The sequence below is a fragment of the Clinocottus analis genome, unplaced genomic scaffold, assembly GCF_023055335.1.
Source record: "Clinocottus analis isolate CAN_PGR_092001 unplaced genomic scaffold, fCliAna1.0.p SCAF_12, whole genome shotgun sequence".
Classification (NCBI taxonomy): domain Eukaryota; kingdom Metazoa; phylum Chordata; class Actinopteri; order Perciformes; family Cottidae; genus Clinocottus; species Clinocottus analis.
In genome coordinates this window covers 18,238,152-18,256,948 of record NW_027175843.1, presented here as the reverse complement: position 1 = coordinate 18,256,948, position 18,797 = coordinate 18,238,152, and the positions used below count along the sequence as shown (strand labels likewise).

Below are 18,797 nucleotides of genomic sequence, written 5' to 3'. Positions count from 1 at the left end.
TACCTGCCAAGAAAGTACCAGGACTGGCCAGAGTTCGGGTCTGCCTCTAGAGACTTCTGCAGACACTGGATGGCATAGCTGTCCTTGGTGCCTTTATCCCCCAGCTGCTCCACCGTGTGATGCATCCAGCCTGGAGCGGAGCAAAAGAAGTGAGGTGGGGGTAGAGGAGGGGGGTGAGTCTTCCAGATTCAAAAAAGCACCTCGGACACCACTGCTGGCTGGCTCCGCCCTCGCTCCTGAGCCAGCGCCAGCGCACCGAGTCGCAAACCGCAGAATTAAGAGCGCTGCTGGGGGTTTGAATCATGTAGAAGAGAAAGAAGAAAAACAAACAGACAGACAGGTGGAGCGCCAAAGACACAATGTGCAATCACAAAGCGGTGAGACTGCTGTCCGACTGGCAAATAAAGAAGAAAGAAAAGCAAATGGTTTGGGCTTCCACAGTTCTGAGGCAAAGTGGAACGGAGGAAAGAGGCAGACAAAGAGGGGGAGGGAGAGTTCTTCTCAAAACACACACACACACTTTAAAAGCTCTCGTATGAACCAGCATTTACAAACAACTCCTCCCCATTCGACAACACACACACACACGATCCCAGACCTCCCTCCCTCGTTTCCTATACACCTGTGGCAAGCGCCACAGTTCACCATGACAACCTCAGCAGGGTAGACTGGGAATGGTTTTTACAACTGCGTGAGCGGGAGGGAGGGGGGAGAGAGAATGAAACTCCCTCATCGTGTTTGCACGTAAGAAGGAAGAAGAAGAAAAAAAACGTGTTGAAAAGGTGTAAATCCAACGTTCTGGCTGCCGCTACACTTTCAAAGCTGTGACCTTGAAGGCGATCTTGAAAGCTTTATAGATTAATTGGCACAAAAGCGAACCCAGTTCTTTCTGAAAGCACATTTCCAATACGAGAGAAGAGGCAGGAAACTATCTGCTGAACGACAAAACGCAGGAACATTTCGCTTGGAGATGTGATTCATTTACTGGATTTCAAAAAAACAGAGTTTCTTGGCAATAAACAACACTGAAGACCCGCCGCCCTTCCATTTGTATTTCATGTGAATACAGGAAGCTACACGTCTGTCACAAGAGCATTAGGTTCATAGATCTAGCCTCTTAGGTTTAGACCTCAAAGCGCACCAGATTGATGCATTTAGCTTTAAAATGTATTGAATAAGGTTTTGCGGCTCAGCCACAAAAGTCTCACAAAGTCCTGTGGGGAAACACTGATTTTTATATTTGCAATGTAGACGTTTTTCTTTGACGACCATTGTGGCAAAACAAAACAAAAAAATCAACTTCAAACGTGCGTGATGGAACTTCTAACGTTCTCAAAGTCCCTCTAATCATCGCAGAGTGACATTTATGCTTCTGTTACACGACACCGCAAAAGTGGCTTTGCATTCGAGTGCACGCGTGTGCGTCCACGCACGATGGCGGCGAGGGAGAGAGGTGGGAATAGGAAGGGTAACGGGAGAAAACGATGCCTCCAATGCAGCGCTCAAACCAGCAGTTTGACAAACGGGTAGAAAGTAGCAGACAAAAGCAGTTTGCGTGGCGCAGAAATAGATCTCATTGAACGCCAGCGATAATTGCCGAGGGACACTCACCAAGTTGTTGCAGTGTGGTCGCCTTCACCTGTGCAGGAAGATTTTCCGTCTGCAGCAGACTCTCATACGCTTCCTTCGCCGCTCTGTATTTCTTCTGTAGGCAGAACACGAGAAGAGAGACAGACAGAGAGACACAGAGAGGTTGTTGAAGCCAGACACGAGGGTCAGTGTGTTTTATGGTTCTATCTGGACAGACACAAAGAGTCTCAAGACCTCCTCACACTCGTAATGGCCACACACACACACACACACACACACACACACACGGGGGAGGGTCATTGTGAGAGAGGACAGGCCGGACTCAACACGTCTGGCAGGTTTAAGTGCGTGTGTGTCTGCGTTTAGGCACATGTGTGTGTGTGTGTGTGTGTGTGTCCACCGAAGTGCACGCTTTGTATTTTGGGGGAAACCTGAACCCGTCTGGTCGGAGGCGAGCCCGCTGTTTGTTTTAACTTGACGACCTTGCTGACCTTGAGTCTGGACCCATACGTCAAGGTGTGTGTGTGTGTGTGTGTGTGTGTGTGTGTGTGTGTGTGTGTGTGTGTGTGTGTGTGTGTGTGTGTGTGTGTGTGTGTGGACTCAATGTTCTTATCAGCTCAAAAACAAGTCTTCTTGAAAGCAAACCGCCCCCCGACCACTCAAACCATGCAGCTCTAAATGTCCATGCGGAGTGTGAGGAAACACACACACACAAACACACAAACACAAACACACACACACACACACACACACTCCTTGTCTGGTCCTGGACTCTTCCTGTCTGCACACACTAAAAACACCTCAGGGTAAACACCGACACTAAGGGCACATAAATGAGGCTCTTAGTGGCTCCTTCCTGCTCGGATTAATGATCGTCATGACGCCAGACGACACACGCGGATACGACAGAATACCTGAACAGCGGTTTGACTCCTCGCCATTTCAGACTCGCTGAATTAAAGACTCAAGTAAAGAGCTGAAATGTCTGGATGTGGTGTTCATGCTTTCGAACACCACATGCTGCAGACTTCTTCTTCCTCGAGGTTGCATTTTGCAGAATAACGGATGAGCTGCAGAGACCGCCCGCTGCGCTCAGGACGCGCTTCATATCGGGACGCTTTGTAACGCATAACTGCATTTAAAATCACGCTCACGCCAGCGAGGATGTGAGGCCGCGTGTAAACAGTTGGGCTGCGACGAATGAGACGAAGCTTCATTCATGAATGTGGGCGGAGAAACATAAAAATCCACAATTGAATGATGCGCAGCTTTTTTTTAATTTTATTATTTTCTTCGCACGTGTCTTTATCATTGAAGCCCATTTCCGAGAGTAACATACAAAAATAAAATAATCAGATAAAAAGTCAGAATTATGAGATAGAAAGTCGACTTTCTGAGATAAATAGTCATAAATATGAGATAAAATGGAGATTATAAGTGCACAGTCTCTGGCTTCCTCTTTTTTTCCCACCAGATAACAGAACATCCCTGGCTTTTCTTTCTCCTTCCTATCTCATAATTTCAATTTTGTATTATTCAATGTATCTACTCCCTGTATGCATTTAGCCTTTTAATAAAAAAAGAAAAAAAGGCGATGACAGAAAGTCTGACGACAGACATCTGAAGCTTCCATCCAAAAACCTCAATAAAAGCTTTAAAAACAAAAAGACACTTGCTACAGCCCTAGAATATAATCATCCATGTCTCAAATTTACAGCACAACAGCTGCCACAACACCTAGAAGACATAATCCCAGTTATCAAAAATAATAAATTAACCATTTAACACTCTTAATGGACACCCGCCAACCAGCCAGAACCATTTCCTTCTTGTGGGTTGAGGATGTGCAACCATATTTCCAAGAGCAGCGCGCCTATTCTCGAGAATGCCGCCGCGGCATCCACACGACGACAACGATTTAAGCAGGTGGGCTGCAGTCGTCACGGGCCCTTTGGCATCGGAAGGCGTGCGAGAGCCGACCAGCCGGTGGAGTTCATGTTTAGCATGGCTGCGGCTGAAAATACTCGCCAATACAGTCGACCGACGGCGGGCAGCACGGCCCTGCTATCGGAGCTATGTCGCCTGTCGTTAATATCTGAATGTGGCGTTGAATATGTATTTTACAGACACAATAAAGGAGAAACGTCAGCTTGCGTTGGCCAACCATCTGTGGCAACTTGGTTGGCTGAACGTCACTTGTGAACTTCGTCCGTACACACGCTTCTCATTTGATCAACACCCATGAAAAGAATTATTAATTGTCCCCTCGTGTCTTTACATCAACTCAAATAAAGACGACAGATCAGAGTGCAACAACAACTCGAAAAGACTCCTCTTACTTCGCCCAAGAGCGACAGCGGAGCAGCAGCTTGTGCGTGCGAAAGCATGTTCGTGTGTCAAGGCTCGATAAAGCACCGCTAATAATAGGCGACTTCTTTTTAACCACCGTTTAACCCACAGGGCCGTGGGCGTTGTGAAGATACCGAGATATGAGAGAAGAAAGAAAAAAAAGCACTATTTTGCTCAAAAAGCATTAATAACCAAATAGATCTGATAAGCCTCGAGAGCAAGAATAAGTCACGGCCTTTCGAGAGAGAGAAATAGATCTCGGCGGTGTGTGCGCAACAGTTTGCACAACAACGTACGCTACAACTTTACACTGCGCAAATGTAATTTGAACTTTCTTACCTGGATCTCATACAAATGAGCGATGTGGAATTGAACTGTGGAGGAGAAGAAGCAGAGGAGGAGCAGCGTTACGGGTTTGTGATCGGCGGTATTACAAAGTCACCCCCGTGTCCCTCGGTGGGTGCAGGCTGCAAACAGTATGGAGCGCAGATGGAGGGGGTGGGTGGGTGGTGGGGGGGAGAAGCACAGGAGCGTACATGCAATCTGAAATCACAGTGTGTATGTGCATGCACTTCCAGATCTCCCTCCATGTGCTGTCTCCTAGGCAACCCCAGTCTTTGGGCAGAGTCAGCAGGGAAACGGCAGCAGAGAGGGAAAGAAATGTGCTCCGTGGAAATATTCCCCGTGTCGTTTTCAATATGTGCCATCGAGCGCCGACAAGCTGGCACATCAAATCTAATATTGTATCAGTCGATGGCTGGCTTCCATGTGGCCCTCTGGTCATTATAACGATGGTACTTACTTTCAGCTTTGGACAAAGTGCAGAGATTGGAGTCGATCAAAGCCAGCTGAAAATGCTGAGAGGGGGTAAAAAAAGAGAGAGAAAAAGACGATTTTAATATTAATACCATAACATTTTAGGCAATCAACTGTCTGACTTTACGTCGTACAAAAAAAAAGTGGCAGCATAGATGAATAGAAATTTCCCCCTCAATCCCTGCTGGCAGTGACAGATGATAGAGAAATCTTAATCTCCTCCATCAAATCTGCCAACGATCCACAACAACCCACAGGTGAACTCTGGTGACCGTAACGTGAGAGCACAGCGATAGCCGGCGGGGCCGAGCCTCAGATCCTCCCGTCTCCGGGGTCGCTCATCTTTCCCCTCCCGCTCATCCCGCTCTTCCCGCCTTCCCTCGCGTGCAACCGGACGACGGCGTCCTCGATACGCGGCGCCGACGTCCGGTCGTTACGCCGGCATCCTTCCTGCCTGCCCCCCTCCCTCCCCGTCATGTGAAGTACAGGCCGGTGTTGCCGGGTAAGACAGATGTCTTGCAGAGGCTAAAGCCCGTGCTGCCAAGGCGTGGCACGCTAGGAGACGATATCTCCCTCCAGGGTCAGTGAACAGATTAGCCCACGAGTAGATCGCACACTTACAACTCTGAGGGTTTTTTTTCCCGCCCCCTTCCGGCTTTAGACTGACCTCCTTTAGGGCTGCCATGAGACTCTATCACTTCCTTCGTGTGTTGACATGCTGCTGAGCCAACCAGTGTCCTGACCTTATGTCTCATTGTAGTGCATCAGAAATGTGCAAAGCAGAATTAAATATTTCTATCAGCAGTACAAAAAAAAAATCTTTTTTTTTTTTCTTTAGCACCAGAGCGGTTTGAGTGTGAAAATATCAAATTCCAAGCGAGGTGCCATAGGTGGCTTCAAGGTGACAGGTGTGGTTGCTAAAAGCTGCACCACTTTTAAAAAAAAAAAGAAAAAGAGAGAGAAAGAAGGCACCAGCAGTGGTGTCTCTTAACTGGGTCAGCCGAAAAAACTCACACAGATCTCTCTAGTGCCTCCTGAAGCAGGAGCTGCACACGAGAATCTAGCACACAGTAAGAGAACAGACTGTTCTGCTGGTGCTGCCGGACTCCACCGGTCAACTGGAGTGGATTTCTTTCAAAAATACATTAAGAAAAAAAAACCCCACAGAGCCTAAATATCAATATCTGCTATCCACGCTGAGACACGAGCAGGAGATTGCTGAGAGCAAACTCATTTTAAGCAGAGCTTTGAGCCACAAATTCATCAGAAACACTCCTCACATCCAGATGCCTAGATGTCAGAGTACACACACACACACACACACACACACACACCAATGCGTTACCTAGATCGCTGGCACACCACACTCCTCCTGGAATCCCACTGCATCCTCCTGTAGATCTCTCACTCCGCCTCTCCTATCCTTCCTTCTCTTTCACACTTGCTCTGCCACCAGGCAGATAATGCAGCAGGATTGTCAGCTTGGCATTCCACCTCCCTCCCCATGTCTCGCCTTCCTCTCGCACTCTCTCTCTCTCTTCCCGTCTCTGCTATCTTTCTTTCTTTTTCTATGCCCCCCCCCCTCACTCCCTTCCTGCTACTCTCCTCCACCCCCCCCCCCCCCCACCTCTCTATCCTGGTGTCACTGATTACTATTCAGCAGACGGCTGCAGTAGAGAGTGCAGAGAGATGACACACAATACCTCAAAGCTGGAACAGGCAGCACACACCATCTCTCTCTGTCTCTCCCCTCCCTCCCTACCTCCGTCCCTCCCTCTATCTCTCTCACCTCTTTTCTCAGCTCTTCTCTGTGGCTACATGTCTCTACGGAGACCGCCAACTCATCACCTTACCAATTTGCAGCCCAGAAACGCTCTCGTGCTAATTTCATTTCCTCTTCTACTCGTAAGCTAAATTTGCAGCCGCTGGTGGACTGAAGTTGTCCGTATTTTAGCGGGTTCTAAAAAAAAAAAAGAAGCAAATTACAAGCAAAACTGCAGTGTCTGGCTCCCAATTAGATTACAGTGTGTATTCTCAGAAACTGCCGACATCTTTCCATCACTCCGGTGCTTCTGAATCTCTTCCTCTAGCTCATGTGCTCCAAAGGAAAAAGGAAGATGAACGGAAAAAGAAAGCACCACGAAACACGCATCCGTCACAGAAATCTCGACATTCCCTTTTATCCCCGACACTCGTCATCTGCAGCAAACTGTCTCTGATGACAAGTTCCTGTCTCTCCCCCCCGCCTCCCCTCCCTTCCCTTCTCACATTTCTCTCTCTCTTCTACCTTCATTCAATCTCTGATCCTCTAAAACGTGCACCCGCCCCTCCCTCTGGGTATCTCAGGCAGTCATGTGTGCGAAGTGCGTGTTTGCGTTTCCCCTTTCATGTGTGTGTGTGTGTATTGCTGGCGACGAGCCAGGACCAAGAGGGAGGGAAGTGTCCAAGACAGAGTGAGGACGTGCAGCACGTGCAGCCTGTTTAGCTCAAGCAGCCACATACACAGGCACACACACACACACACACACACACTCTCTCTTCATAATCAATTATAATATTACATCCTACTTTCACTCCGTACCATAATTGGAGAATAAAGCATTCAACACCTCGCATATGGGTTTGAAACACAGACAAACAATGCTCCGCAAGGCTCAATTATGAGCTTAATGCCTCATAAAATCTCCTGTGACAGAATGTCTGGAGCAGCACAAAGTCCAGGATCCGATAGCAGTCTGTCCCCCAAAGGCAAGCAGCCCTCCCAGACAACAATGGATCCATAGCATCGCTCCAGAAAGCCCGTTGGTTACTGCCTGGACATCTATGGCCTACAGGTGTCAGGAGATAGGCTCGTAGACGGGGGTTTAGCGCAGACAGACGGGACAGATGATCCACCAGCCTTTGTTAATCCAGGGACTAGGAAGGTCAAGTGCGTTTCGGGCAGGAAGGAGGCTTCTCTGAAGCACACAATACAGACTGGCACAAATGAAAAATGATTCCACGTGGAATCACTGCATTAAAAAAAAAGCAGAGCGTGAAAGCTCGAGAGAAAAAAAAAAAAAAACACCTTGCTATCAGTTCTTGCTTGACCCGACCGTGACCCGCAGCAAAATAAACAGCAAGATCCCCATTGCGTGCCCGTTTGAGAACATGTCCAACCACAATTTTTTTTTCTACCTTTATGCTCGACTCGTAGTCCGTGTTGCCTTTAAACATGAGTCCCAGTCTCAGGTGAATCTCTTTAGATCTCGAGAAGCCGGGGTCGATGTAGAGGACCTCCTGGAACGCCTTGATCGCCCTAGGAAAAAAAAACAGAACAGTGAGTTTGATGAAAAAAAGACATGGACGCTGTAGGGCTAAACCAGACAAAACCAACGGAGACGAAACATTGAAATCAAACCAAATAAGATACACTTTTGATTGGATAAGCTTGCTGTAGACACAACAGAATATATTAGGTGTCTGACACAGTTGCGGTGCTGAAGTCTCAGGTAGAGTTTGACTATTCTCACGTACATATTATCCAACATTAATAGCACAAGCTATTAAATTGGGAAATGCAATCATTTGCGCTCTCAGGAGCCTTTTACTCCATTTACGCCTGGTAACATGTGACTCTGTATCCGGGTGCTTTGTATAGATGATATGGTCATTTGCATGACACTTGGAAATTGTTGTCGTTATTTTAATTTGGCTTGCCCGTTTAAATTAAATAGGCAAATTCAGAAGGCGGAGCCGGTACATTATACAAACAACCGTGGTGCCCAAATCAATGGGTTCTACTTGTGTTTTTTATTCAGCAGACACACATAGACCCAGACATGTTAGTGGATAACTGCATTAGTAGACACATAGAATTTAATATGGACTGAAGTTAGTGTAATGAGGTGCTTGAAAACAGCCCACTGCCGTCTCAAATGGATCCACGGACACACAAAAAAGTGAAGACGCGTAGATTTTATTTCATGATCGACTTTGCATTTGAGCTAATTTTAGCTTCACAGTCTGAACGGACAATTACTTCACAGCCCCGGATCCCCGCAAGTCTTGATTCAGGGCTTTTTTCCCCCCCAATGATAAGCTTATAAGAGTGCTATGGAGGTGATTAAAAGTTTAACTGGAAGATTCCCCTAACGACCAGCTGTCGGTCCTTTAGAGACGGTCGACGCGATGTGACACCGTCAGCTAGATCGCTAAGACGTAGATTCACGACTGCGTTGCTTATTTTAACTGAACGGCGGCAAACAAAGAGATTACAGAGACAAAGAGTTTGAGGAAGACGGCTGTTCATATTGTCTGCAAAAATCAAGTCCCCTGATAATTCTTTCGCCTCTTAACTGCTTAAAGTCTGTCATCGTGACATTTGAAAAATAGCGCGTCGACACTTAAGGACTAAAAATGTGTAATTCAGTGGTTGAAATAAATGATCCAGTGTCTGCAGGGTACACCGAGAGTAAAGTGTACGGTACATAAGAGCTGAAAAGCTGAAAGAGCTGCCTCTCTTCTCCTCTCATAAGATTGAAAAACTATGGAGTTTAATAAAACAGCACAATAAAAACAAACGCAGATTTCCAATTGAACCCACTCACTGTGTAGCTATGAAAACAATAGCAAATGCATGTCAGCATGAAGCCTTTTTCCTGTAATGTGGCAGCAGAACACACACACACACACACACACACACACACACACACACACACACACACACACACACACACACACACACACACACACACACACACACACACACACACACACACAGAACTCATTGCCCCCATTCCCATCTCGCTGCGCCTCCTCCCCGTTTATCTGGTCCCTCCCCCTCCTTCCCTCCCTCACTCCTCTCTGCGTTCACCCTTTCCTCCCTCGCTCACAGAATCCAGTGTGAATGCTTGGAGAGCGCAGCTCTTCTACAGAATAGGTTGTGACGCGCGGCGTACGGCTAACTCCGGCCAAACGGCGCGCAGCGAACGCCTCTTCTCCTTCTAGAAAAGGGCACCCGACGGCAAAACAATGGCTCCGTTTGAGATTTCCATCGGATAAAATGTTCCACGCTCACATTTTTGCAGGTGACATTGTCTCGCAGCGGTGCTTGTTTTGGATGGATTTCAATAATGGAACAAGCAAAATGTCTATTCCTAATACCATCACGGGCTCCTGAGGACAGCGTTTCTCCGGGCGAGACCGCCACTTCAGCCCTGTGAAGTAACGTGCACCATTTGACAGCTCAGCAGTCCCTTTGGGCCTCTGGGTGACGTAATCCCTCCTCGTGAACCCAACTTGACACGCTGCCCTTCCCCCGCTGATACATTCCACAGGCTTCAGTGACGGCGACATGCAAACTTGGCAGGGCAACAACACAAGAGGCCTTCAAGGTCACGGATGAGGTAGCAGGGCGGCAGTAGGAAAAACAGAGGGGAAAGGTCACCGCGGGCCGGAGAAGGCGATGGAGGTTTTCAGAAACTGGAGGGGAAGTGGTTCGGTTCAGAAACGACGCGGACGTGTTCTACGAGCTTGTTGTCGGAGTAAACAGCTTGAAGTTTAGCTAAAAAGCGACATTTGAGTAAATATTTTGATACTTTTGTTCTATTATTATGCATTTAATAGTTAACTTTCTTAACAGGGCTTGTATAAAAGGCAATAGTGTGTCCATGAATACGAGCCATACGACTTTACTGTTAATCACAATTCCTCCTCTGCATTGTGGAGGTTAGTTTATGGCGTTTTGCAAGGTACATTTGTCGTCCTCTTTCTTCTTCGCAGTACATTTAGTTTATATGCCCTCTGGCGCTTCAGAGAATAATGCGAGCGACAGCGGCGTGAGCATCAACGCCTTGGTGCGTGATCCGAGCTTGCGTCTGCGGTGGCTAGCGCGACTACAAACGAAGCCCAACAGAAATTAAATGGGAAACGTGCCTCAAATTATGCAGCCTTCGCCCAACCCTGAGCTGTATAATAGAGTTAAAGCCACAGTCTTCAAATGTGCAATTGTCGTCTATAATCAATGTCATCAGCCGGTTGTATACACACAAAAACACAAAGACGTGGCGTAAGGCTGTATATCAAGCAAGACCAAAGTTAAATCTCTCCTTATTAATCAGCTGGATTTCAAACATCACATTTTGCGTGTCCGGCTGAGGTAGAAGACTGAAATGTTGACGCCTCACTTTCTGCAAGCGGGATGTAATTGGAAGGAAAAAACATTGCGTTGCTCATCGAGCGGTTAGTAGCTACGAGAATAAATAAATAAAAAGGACGTTAGTAAAGGTGTCAAACGCAGTGATGTCCTGGTCCCTGTGGGGCAGAGAGATGGAACTCACTGCACATGAGGTAGTATCAAAATGGCGGCTCTAAAATCTGTATGATTAAAAGAACACGTTTGGTAACGTGTTCACCTGGGCCTCTACTAAGCAGACAATGCAGCAAGGACAGAATGACAGCGAAGTTTAAATGAACGCCATGATTTTAAATCTCAAAAGAATCGGCTTAGACTAAGTGAAACAGACCAAAGACAGGTTCTGTTGTGGTTCGTTCATCAAAGCAGGAAAAGAAAAAGTCATGCTCAACAAGCACAACAAGCCAGACAGTAAATGTGTCTTCCATTACTACTTTGGCTGCAGGGTTCATTTGAGGACACTTCAGTACGTGCAACGCTTACCATACAATCAGCAGTTGTCGTGTTTTGATAAGAGCCGTCACACAACCCGGATCTCCCTGCTGCCGTTTTGCAACCAGTTCTCATGATGATGGATGTCTCAGCTCCTCACTTCTTGGTACAACAGCAGCAACCCCAGTGCACGCCATGGGGGACCACCAATAATATTCACTCTTAAATAGTAGGAAACGCTGAACGACGCTGTATCTCTTCTGACAAGTCTTCAAAGATAGTCAAAAGCAGTAAAGACGGTTTGAGCATACAACGAGAGCCGAGAGAGCAGCAGTCCCAGTTGCATCGGAAACGCAAAATTACATCAGGTACAGAGGATCCAGAAAGTATTGACAGCGCTTCACTTTTTCCACATTTTGTTATGTTACAGCCTTATTCCAAAATGGAATACATTTTTTTTTTTCTAAATCATGTTCAACTGGAAGTGGATTCCTATCGAGTTGTAAGAACATCTCAAGGATGAACCGTGGAAACAGGATGCACCTCGACATGTTATATTTTTTCAGTTTCTTTTTTAATAGATTTGCAAAAAGTTCCCCCAAACTTTTTAAACTTTGTCCTTACGGGGTGTTGTGTGAAGAATGTTGAGGGAATAAAATAATGTAATTCATTTTGGAATTAAGGCTGTTACATAACAAAATGTGGAAAAAGTGAAGCGCTCTGAATACTTTCTGGATGCCCTGTAAGCCATTGTATTTGCACGTATTTGCAGAAGTCATATTGCAACCGCTGCACAAGAACTGTCCTCTGAATAAATACAATCTCATCTTAGAGACAACACATCCCCTGATGCTTTTTTCCTGCTCATCAACTCTGTGAATGAAAGCCGCCCTCGGCCTGGAAAGAAATCTCACTCGCAGCTCCCATGACCACAAACTCTTCAGCTTGAACGTCTTAGCTCTCCTTGTGGGTCCTTCAGTTTGCCTCGCTCGTCTTACTTACAGGGCCCTAATTAGGCATAGCAATAAGATCCTCATCTTCATTTCTGCCATGACACGCAACACAAAAGTTCAGAGAGCCGACGGAATTCAATAACACAGATGTTTCAAGGGTCTAACTGAAACGCAAAACAAAATCCCATGAACAGGACTACTGGTAGACTCGGCCCTCACAGATGACCCCCACACACCCGGGGGAAGCCATAAAGTCTTGTCTGGAGTTGACTAGAGAATAAATATAAATGTAATCTCTGAATTACGTTCAACCGAGCAGATTGCCGAAGGGAACCGGCTAGCTTCGACCACAACAAGAAGATACCACAGCTGCAAATTTGGTGCGTTTAGATATTGTAACTTGTTCGCTAGTTAGCAATAAACACAAACAGCGTTGTGTTTTTACGTTAAAAACATGCACAGCTGGCATCGTCACCATTAGACCCATCCACTGACGTCCGATAAAGAGCTGACAGTTCATCTGACAGCAAGTTCAGCCACAATGGTTTAATTTTGAACGTGTAAACCATTGACAACACGTACAGTATGTGTAATACACACTACACATGCAACTACAAGTGCCGTGCAAGAACTTCCAGGCATAGTAAGAAAGCAGTATTTCTTCGAGATAGACCAAACCTTTGATTAACCCTTACCAAAGACAGTAATCATCGTAAAAGTGAATGGCGCCGTGCATGCAATCAGGTTCATTAAAAGCACTTACCACTGAAATGCGTTGTAATGGAAGTAAACCATGCCAAGGCCATATAAAAAGGCAGCATTCTGGGAAAAAAAGAAAGTGTTGGAAAGTTGGTAAAAACAGAAGTATAAAATCTCTTCAGCACATTGTAATGAGGATTGTTCACAACTTGATAAGGAGCTAAAAGCTCGCGGTTAAAAACCTGATGTGTCATGACAGATTCAAGAGTGTATGTTTATTACATGTTTATTACATATATCTGCACTAATTAAGCGCTACACCCAAAATGATATATTCATTGATTTCTTTAGATTTTTTTTTATTTTTTTTTTACAGTTTTCTAGTAGAAGAAGCCATTCAAGACTACCCGCTAACCTAATGCTAGTGAACCTGTGACTGCTAGTTGAGAATACAACATGTGCAGTACAGGTGAATGTATTTCCCACGGTGCACGCCACCTAGACAATGGTTTCAACCAATCAAGCAGAAAGGATTGGGCAGTACTGACCAACATATCTCATGGTATTGATGAACATAATGGGATAACTGCAAAGACATACGGGACCGATCAATGTCACCAGAAGAACTATTAATCCTGTTGAAGATCAACAACTATCTAAGACATTTCAATCAATAGGAAATGAGCATTGCTTTTTAACCCCATTTTTTGTAAACAAGTGATCTTTAATCCGCTGTTACCACGTCACACGCTATGGTGTAGCAGATGGGCAGTTCACTTAGATTTTCTTTTTTTTTTAATAGTAAATAAACAGTAGAATTTAATTCAAATGAACAGACAGATAACGGGCATAAAACATAAAGCAAAGATTAGAGTAGTGAGAGGTTCAGCCGGTGAAAAACACCAACACACAGAACATAAAATCAATGCCTTTTCCATTATCAACATTATTATGTTGACATATCTCTCCTGTCCTGAAAGTATCCCTCTCACAGATAGACCCCTACTTGGTTAACCACCTGAGTCTTGGCCAATAAAAGCGCTGTGTTTTTTTCACTACTACAATATCGCTACTGCTACCAAGAAAAGTCTGCTGCACCACACCATTACCTAGCGGAGGGTAGGACCTCACACCCTCACAGCACTGTGGCGATCTGTAGCTCCAAGCACCCCCGAAGCTGTCGGGTCGGATCGCAATCCGACCCTCAGCACCTTCGCTTAACAGTTATCAAAACACTGAGGCATCAAAGCAAAACGGACCTCTTCCCCCCACAGAGCGCGAGCACAGGCTGACCGCGAGCACAGGCTGACCGCCATCGTATCACAGCTGATTGGCAATCTAACTGAGGCAAAAATATTTCTGCAAAAAAAAGAAATCTAAAACCTCATCACATCTACAGTATACGATCAAATCCTTATAAAAGGTCATGTGCAGCAAAGCGCATTGAAATGAGACATGATCCAATATTAAAGAAAGGAAAGACTCTGTACACCAATACGAGGGGTTTTCAGTTATTCTGGCTGCTCAAGTTGAAGCAGGGCCGGTGCTTTGATGGGAATGTATCATCATCATCATCATCATCATCATCATCATCATCATCATCATCATCATCAATCATCATCCACCAATAGGAGTGATAAAAGATGCAACGTGTCCTGACCCAACAGGTTCAACAAAGCTAACAGGAAGAAGTCGCTCAATTGGTCTCAGCCAGATTACCCGAAAACCTGTATGGGTGTACTGAATGCTGTGAAGTGGTAGAAACCGTTGGAACCCTTGAAGGATCACATGGGATCCGAACTAATTCAGCATTCCCTTTAAGTTGTGAATTCGCCCTGATCCATAAGCCAGTTTGGGGAAACTTTCAGCACAAGGACGATCCAAGACTTTACGCATCAAATGCTCAATACCCTTTTTTTTATTAAAAAGGCGGAGCTCCAATAGTGTGCGGTCACCAGCTGTGAGCACATCTGCAGCTGCTCTGCCTGTTTGATGTGACTTTGGGTATGGCTGTCGCTCGGTGAACGGCCGCAGTGGTGGTTGAATCTACGGCGCTATACTCATCTGGCCACGATGGCTGTACTGCGATTGCACTCAGCATTGGCCGGGGAAGCAGAAACCGCAGTAGCTCAGCAATAACAGCAGCTTTAATACGACGCTCGGCGAGCATGACCACGTCAACAACCAAAGCGCCGCCAACGGCTGCAGCCACGATTACAGCAACGGTTTGTCTCAACCAGCAGTCGGGGAGAGAGCTGGGCTACCTGACTCTGTTATCTATCTAGCTGCAATCATTTGTTCCCCCCCCCCCCCTCCCCTCCATGGATCAAAAGGGAATGCAAACGTATTCAGAGGTAACCACAACCTTATTTTTCGGGTACCGCTAAAGAATTGATGCAAAGAAAATAATAATTTCCACTGTAACCTTTTAGGGTCTTTGTAGGAACAAGTTTCAAAGCAGCAGTGTCACCGTATGAACATGTAGCAGCATGCAAGAGAAACAAGTAGAGCCTGACGGACCAACTGTCAAATCAGCAATAACTTGCAACCGCCAATGTGGTCCATTCCTGGGGTCCACATGGGCTGCTCTGAGTTCCCCGTTTCACTTAACCTGAATCAGAGACAGCACGTTACGCTGTGAGGCTTTTGTTTACCAGTAAACCTGAAGATTTGCATTATTCTGTACGTGTCCCCCATTCCACATGTGAAGCCCGAAACACACAGTTGGAAATCCGCCACTCTTGAGACTGTGGCTGTACAAAGCACTCACCTCACGCACATAATGTACAGAGCCTCAACAGTACAACAAATCCATGTGTTCGAAAGAAATCAAATAAATACAACGGGCTGACACCAAGCCGACCTTCTTGTGTGCACAGCACTCAAGCAACAGTTCAGGAGTCCGCTTGCTGCGCTAGCAGTTTTTAGGAGAGTGTTTTGTTCCCCATGACTTTGTAAATAAACTGTGTTTTTCGAAGAAAAAAAAACGGACTGCTCTGACTTCTGACTGCACTTGGGTGTACACGTCAATGGCTTTGTTGTCAAATTAAGACATACAAAACTCTAAAATAGCGCCTGTAGCATTGGACATTTTTTTTTAGCAACTCACCTTCCAGTAGTCTTGCTGTAAACTGAAGTACCTCTGGTATGCAGATAATGCTGAGAAAATGGTACAATGAATCAAAGAATGTGATACAGAAAGAGGAGAGACACACAGGAGAGAGTGAACTGTTAGTGACAATGTTAAAAGCTCAAGATATTCAACTCGGCTACACTTGAGCAGAAAGGTTGTCCAGACAAGGACGCAATGTCAAATCACTGTCAGACACTTTTAGCAGTGGGATCCAAGTGAAAGTGTAGAAAACAAGAGCGACAATGACGCACATCAAACGACTAAATCATTTAAACTGTTGTGAATAATTTGTTTATTTGGAACCTCGTTCACATCATTAGTATTTTTTTAAAATCACACTATATGAATAAAACAAGAAAAGACATAACAAGCAAAATGAATAACCAATTGATCCAGCAGATTAAAAAGACAGACAGTAAAAAAAAAATAGCAGAAGGATTTTCACGTCGAGACTCTCACCTTTTTGATAGTCCTCCAGCAGGAGGTTGAAGTGGCCGAGCTGGCAGAAAATGTCAGGGTCCACTTTCCCTTCTGCTTTCAGGATGAGGGCATCATAGCAGCGAACCGCCTAAACGAAAGAACCATAGCAGTGTAGAGTTAAAAAGGGCACTTATGCAGCTGCCATGAACAATACAAAAGTTTCCTGTGCATATTACCCAAAAAACAATACATAAAAGGGTCGATATGACCAACAACCTAGGTTTCTAAGAGGCGAGGATCACAAACAGCCGATGATATACTACCAACCACATGCATCCCGCATTTCCAAGTAGCCTTTGCATAGCACCAACTGAATGCCCAAACACAGAGCTCGTCAGTTAGCCTTTAAACAACATCTAAACAAATGACTCTTGGTAGCCCACACGGCAGCCACGGAAGAGGAACGATTAGGGAATGTGTGCATCTGTCTGTGTGACACAACAGTATTATGTTAAATGCAATATGTCATAATATTAAAACAAATATTTAGATGAGAGAAAAAAGGGGGGATTTTTGTGTTTTCAGCATATGCTAATCTTGTTGAGCTCTCGCATCACTGAAACAAAATAGACACCAACGACACATTTTTAGAAATCAAACGATTCAGAAATATATGCGTCATAAGTGTGAAGGCCTACGGCAAAAGCACTGAGTAAAATAAAGTCATTATACTCTGACATACTGATTCTAGAACAATACTGTATGCATAACCTTTTTGGTCCATTTGTAGCATTAAAATATGTTTGCATTTGAAACGTGAGAAGTAATGAACTGGGTAGCTCGTAATACAATAGGTGAAGATCTTTCTTATATGGACCCTGCACCATTGCCACAATCAGTTATTTCGTCATAGATGTCTGTGATGCTCATGCAAAGACTGCTTGCAGAAGCAATGGTCATGTTTCTTATATTTGCCTCTTGTTTTGAAGAAGTTGCAAGTAACCTCTGATCGTTCTGATAGACACGGCATTTCCATCTTGAATAAACTATTAGGGACGTTTATTGGAAGCACATGCAAATGCTGTTCAGCCATGTAAAACGAACAAATTATTGCGTACTTTAACGAGCAAGGTCTTTGAGATAGTTGTCGTTTTTCCCGAAGGTTTTGAAATAGTATCTTTTCAGAACATTTACTTTGGCCTTTTTGTCACATAAATTTAAACAAATGTCTTGGAATTTTATGTATTGCAATAAAACTTTCATTAATGACAGGGCGTTAGGTAAAAAGTCATTTTGAAATGCACATCTTTCAAGATGTGCTCTGTACACCGCGGAACAATATATTTGCAAGTGACGAGATGAACCCCAGTTGAGCTTGTAATAAAACATGCACACATCATTCATCGCTGGAAAGCCTACGGCATTGAATTTAATGTATAAACATCAATGTTGCATTTGACATTATGACAAGTCTTTGCTGAAACAAACTCAAATCCTAGTGAGATTTAACTGTACCTCGAGCTTCTCGTAAGAAAAGGCATTATCATTCACAAAAATGCCTTTCCCCACACACTTCCATGCAGCAGATAGCAAGCATGCATTATAGGCGCTGGCATATTGCCAAGTTTATGAGTTAGGTACACCATGCAGAGACTGTGTGATTCAGGAAAAAAAACACAAATACACTTAGAATAATATTGGGATGGCACTTCAATGAATGAATAGCATTATGTTTAGTATGTATTATGTGCCAGTACAGTACCTCATGGTGAATTAATCCCCCCCCCCCCCCCCACATTGTAAAATGGAAGAGTCCAGAAAGAGCATGTAAAGAGGAACTTCGCATCAATATTGAGTTATGCCACAAAAAATGTAATGTGCCTTATGCATGTGCATATTTCACGAAGAAAAAAAAAAACACCATCACATTAATACGTAACGTTGTCGTACTGGGCAGGCCTGTCTGTGTTGGCCAGCTATCCAACACAGTATGGAGGGCACTGACAGCAATTTAAACAAATAAAACGACGTTAACCAGCCAGCCCCTTGCTTAGGAAGCCACATGTTGAAGCCAAAGATCAAACACAAGCGGCGTTACGCTGCAACACTGGCTGCACTAGCCCGATGGCGACGTGTGCCCCTACAGCGCTACGCACACGCTGAAGTTAACCGGCTGGCTTCCGCTTTGTAATTGGTCATCTTTGTTTCAAACACTGAACGCCTTCGTCGT

At 45.0% G+C, this 18,797-nt stretch overlaps 1 protein-coding gene across 1 annotated transcript in view; it reads right to left on the bottom strand.

The window, feature by feature from the left end:
* kdm6a (lysine (K)-specific demethylase 6A) overlaps positions 1–18,797 on the bottom strand; it is a 34,025-nt gene that overhangs the window by 13,433 nt on the left and 1,795 nt on the right. Inside the window, exons 3-10 of the mRNA XM_068572644.1 lie at positions 16,607–16,715; positions 16,124–16,173; positions 13,079–13,137; positions 7,933–8,053; positions 4,742–4,796; positions 4,279–4,313; positions 1,612–1,705; positions 4–130 (exon numbers count right to left, since the gene is read on the bottom strand). Of these exons, the coding sequence (XP_068428745.1) occupies positions 4–130; positions 1,612–1,705; positions 4,279–4,313; positions 4,742–4,796; positions 7,933–8,053; positions 13,079–13,137; positions 16,124–16,173; positions 16,607–16,715 (650 nt within the window). The remainder of the gene's footprint in view (positions 1–3; positions 131–1,611; positions 1,706–4,278; positions 4,314–4,741; positions 4,797–7,932; positions 8,054–13,078; positions 13,138–16,123; positions 16,174–16,606; positions 16,716–18,797) is intronic.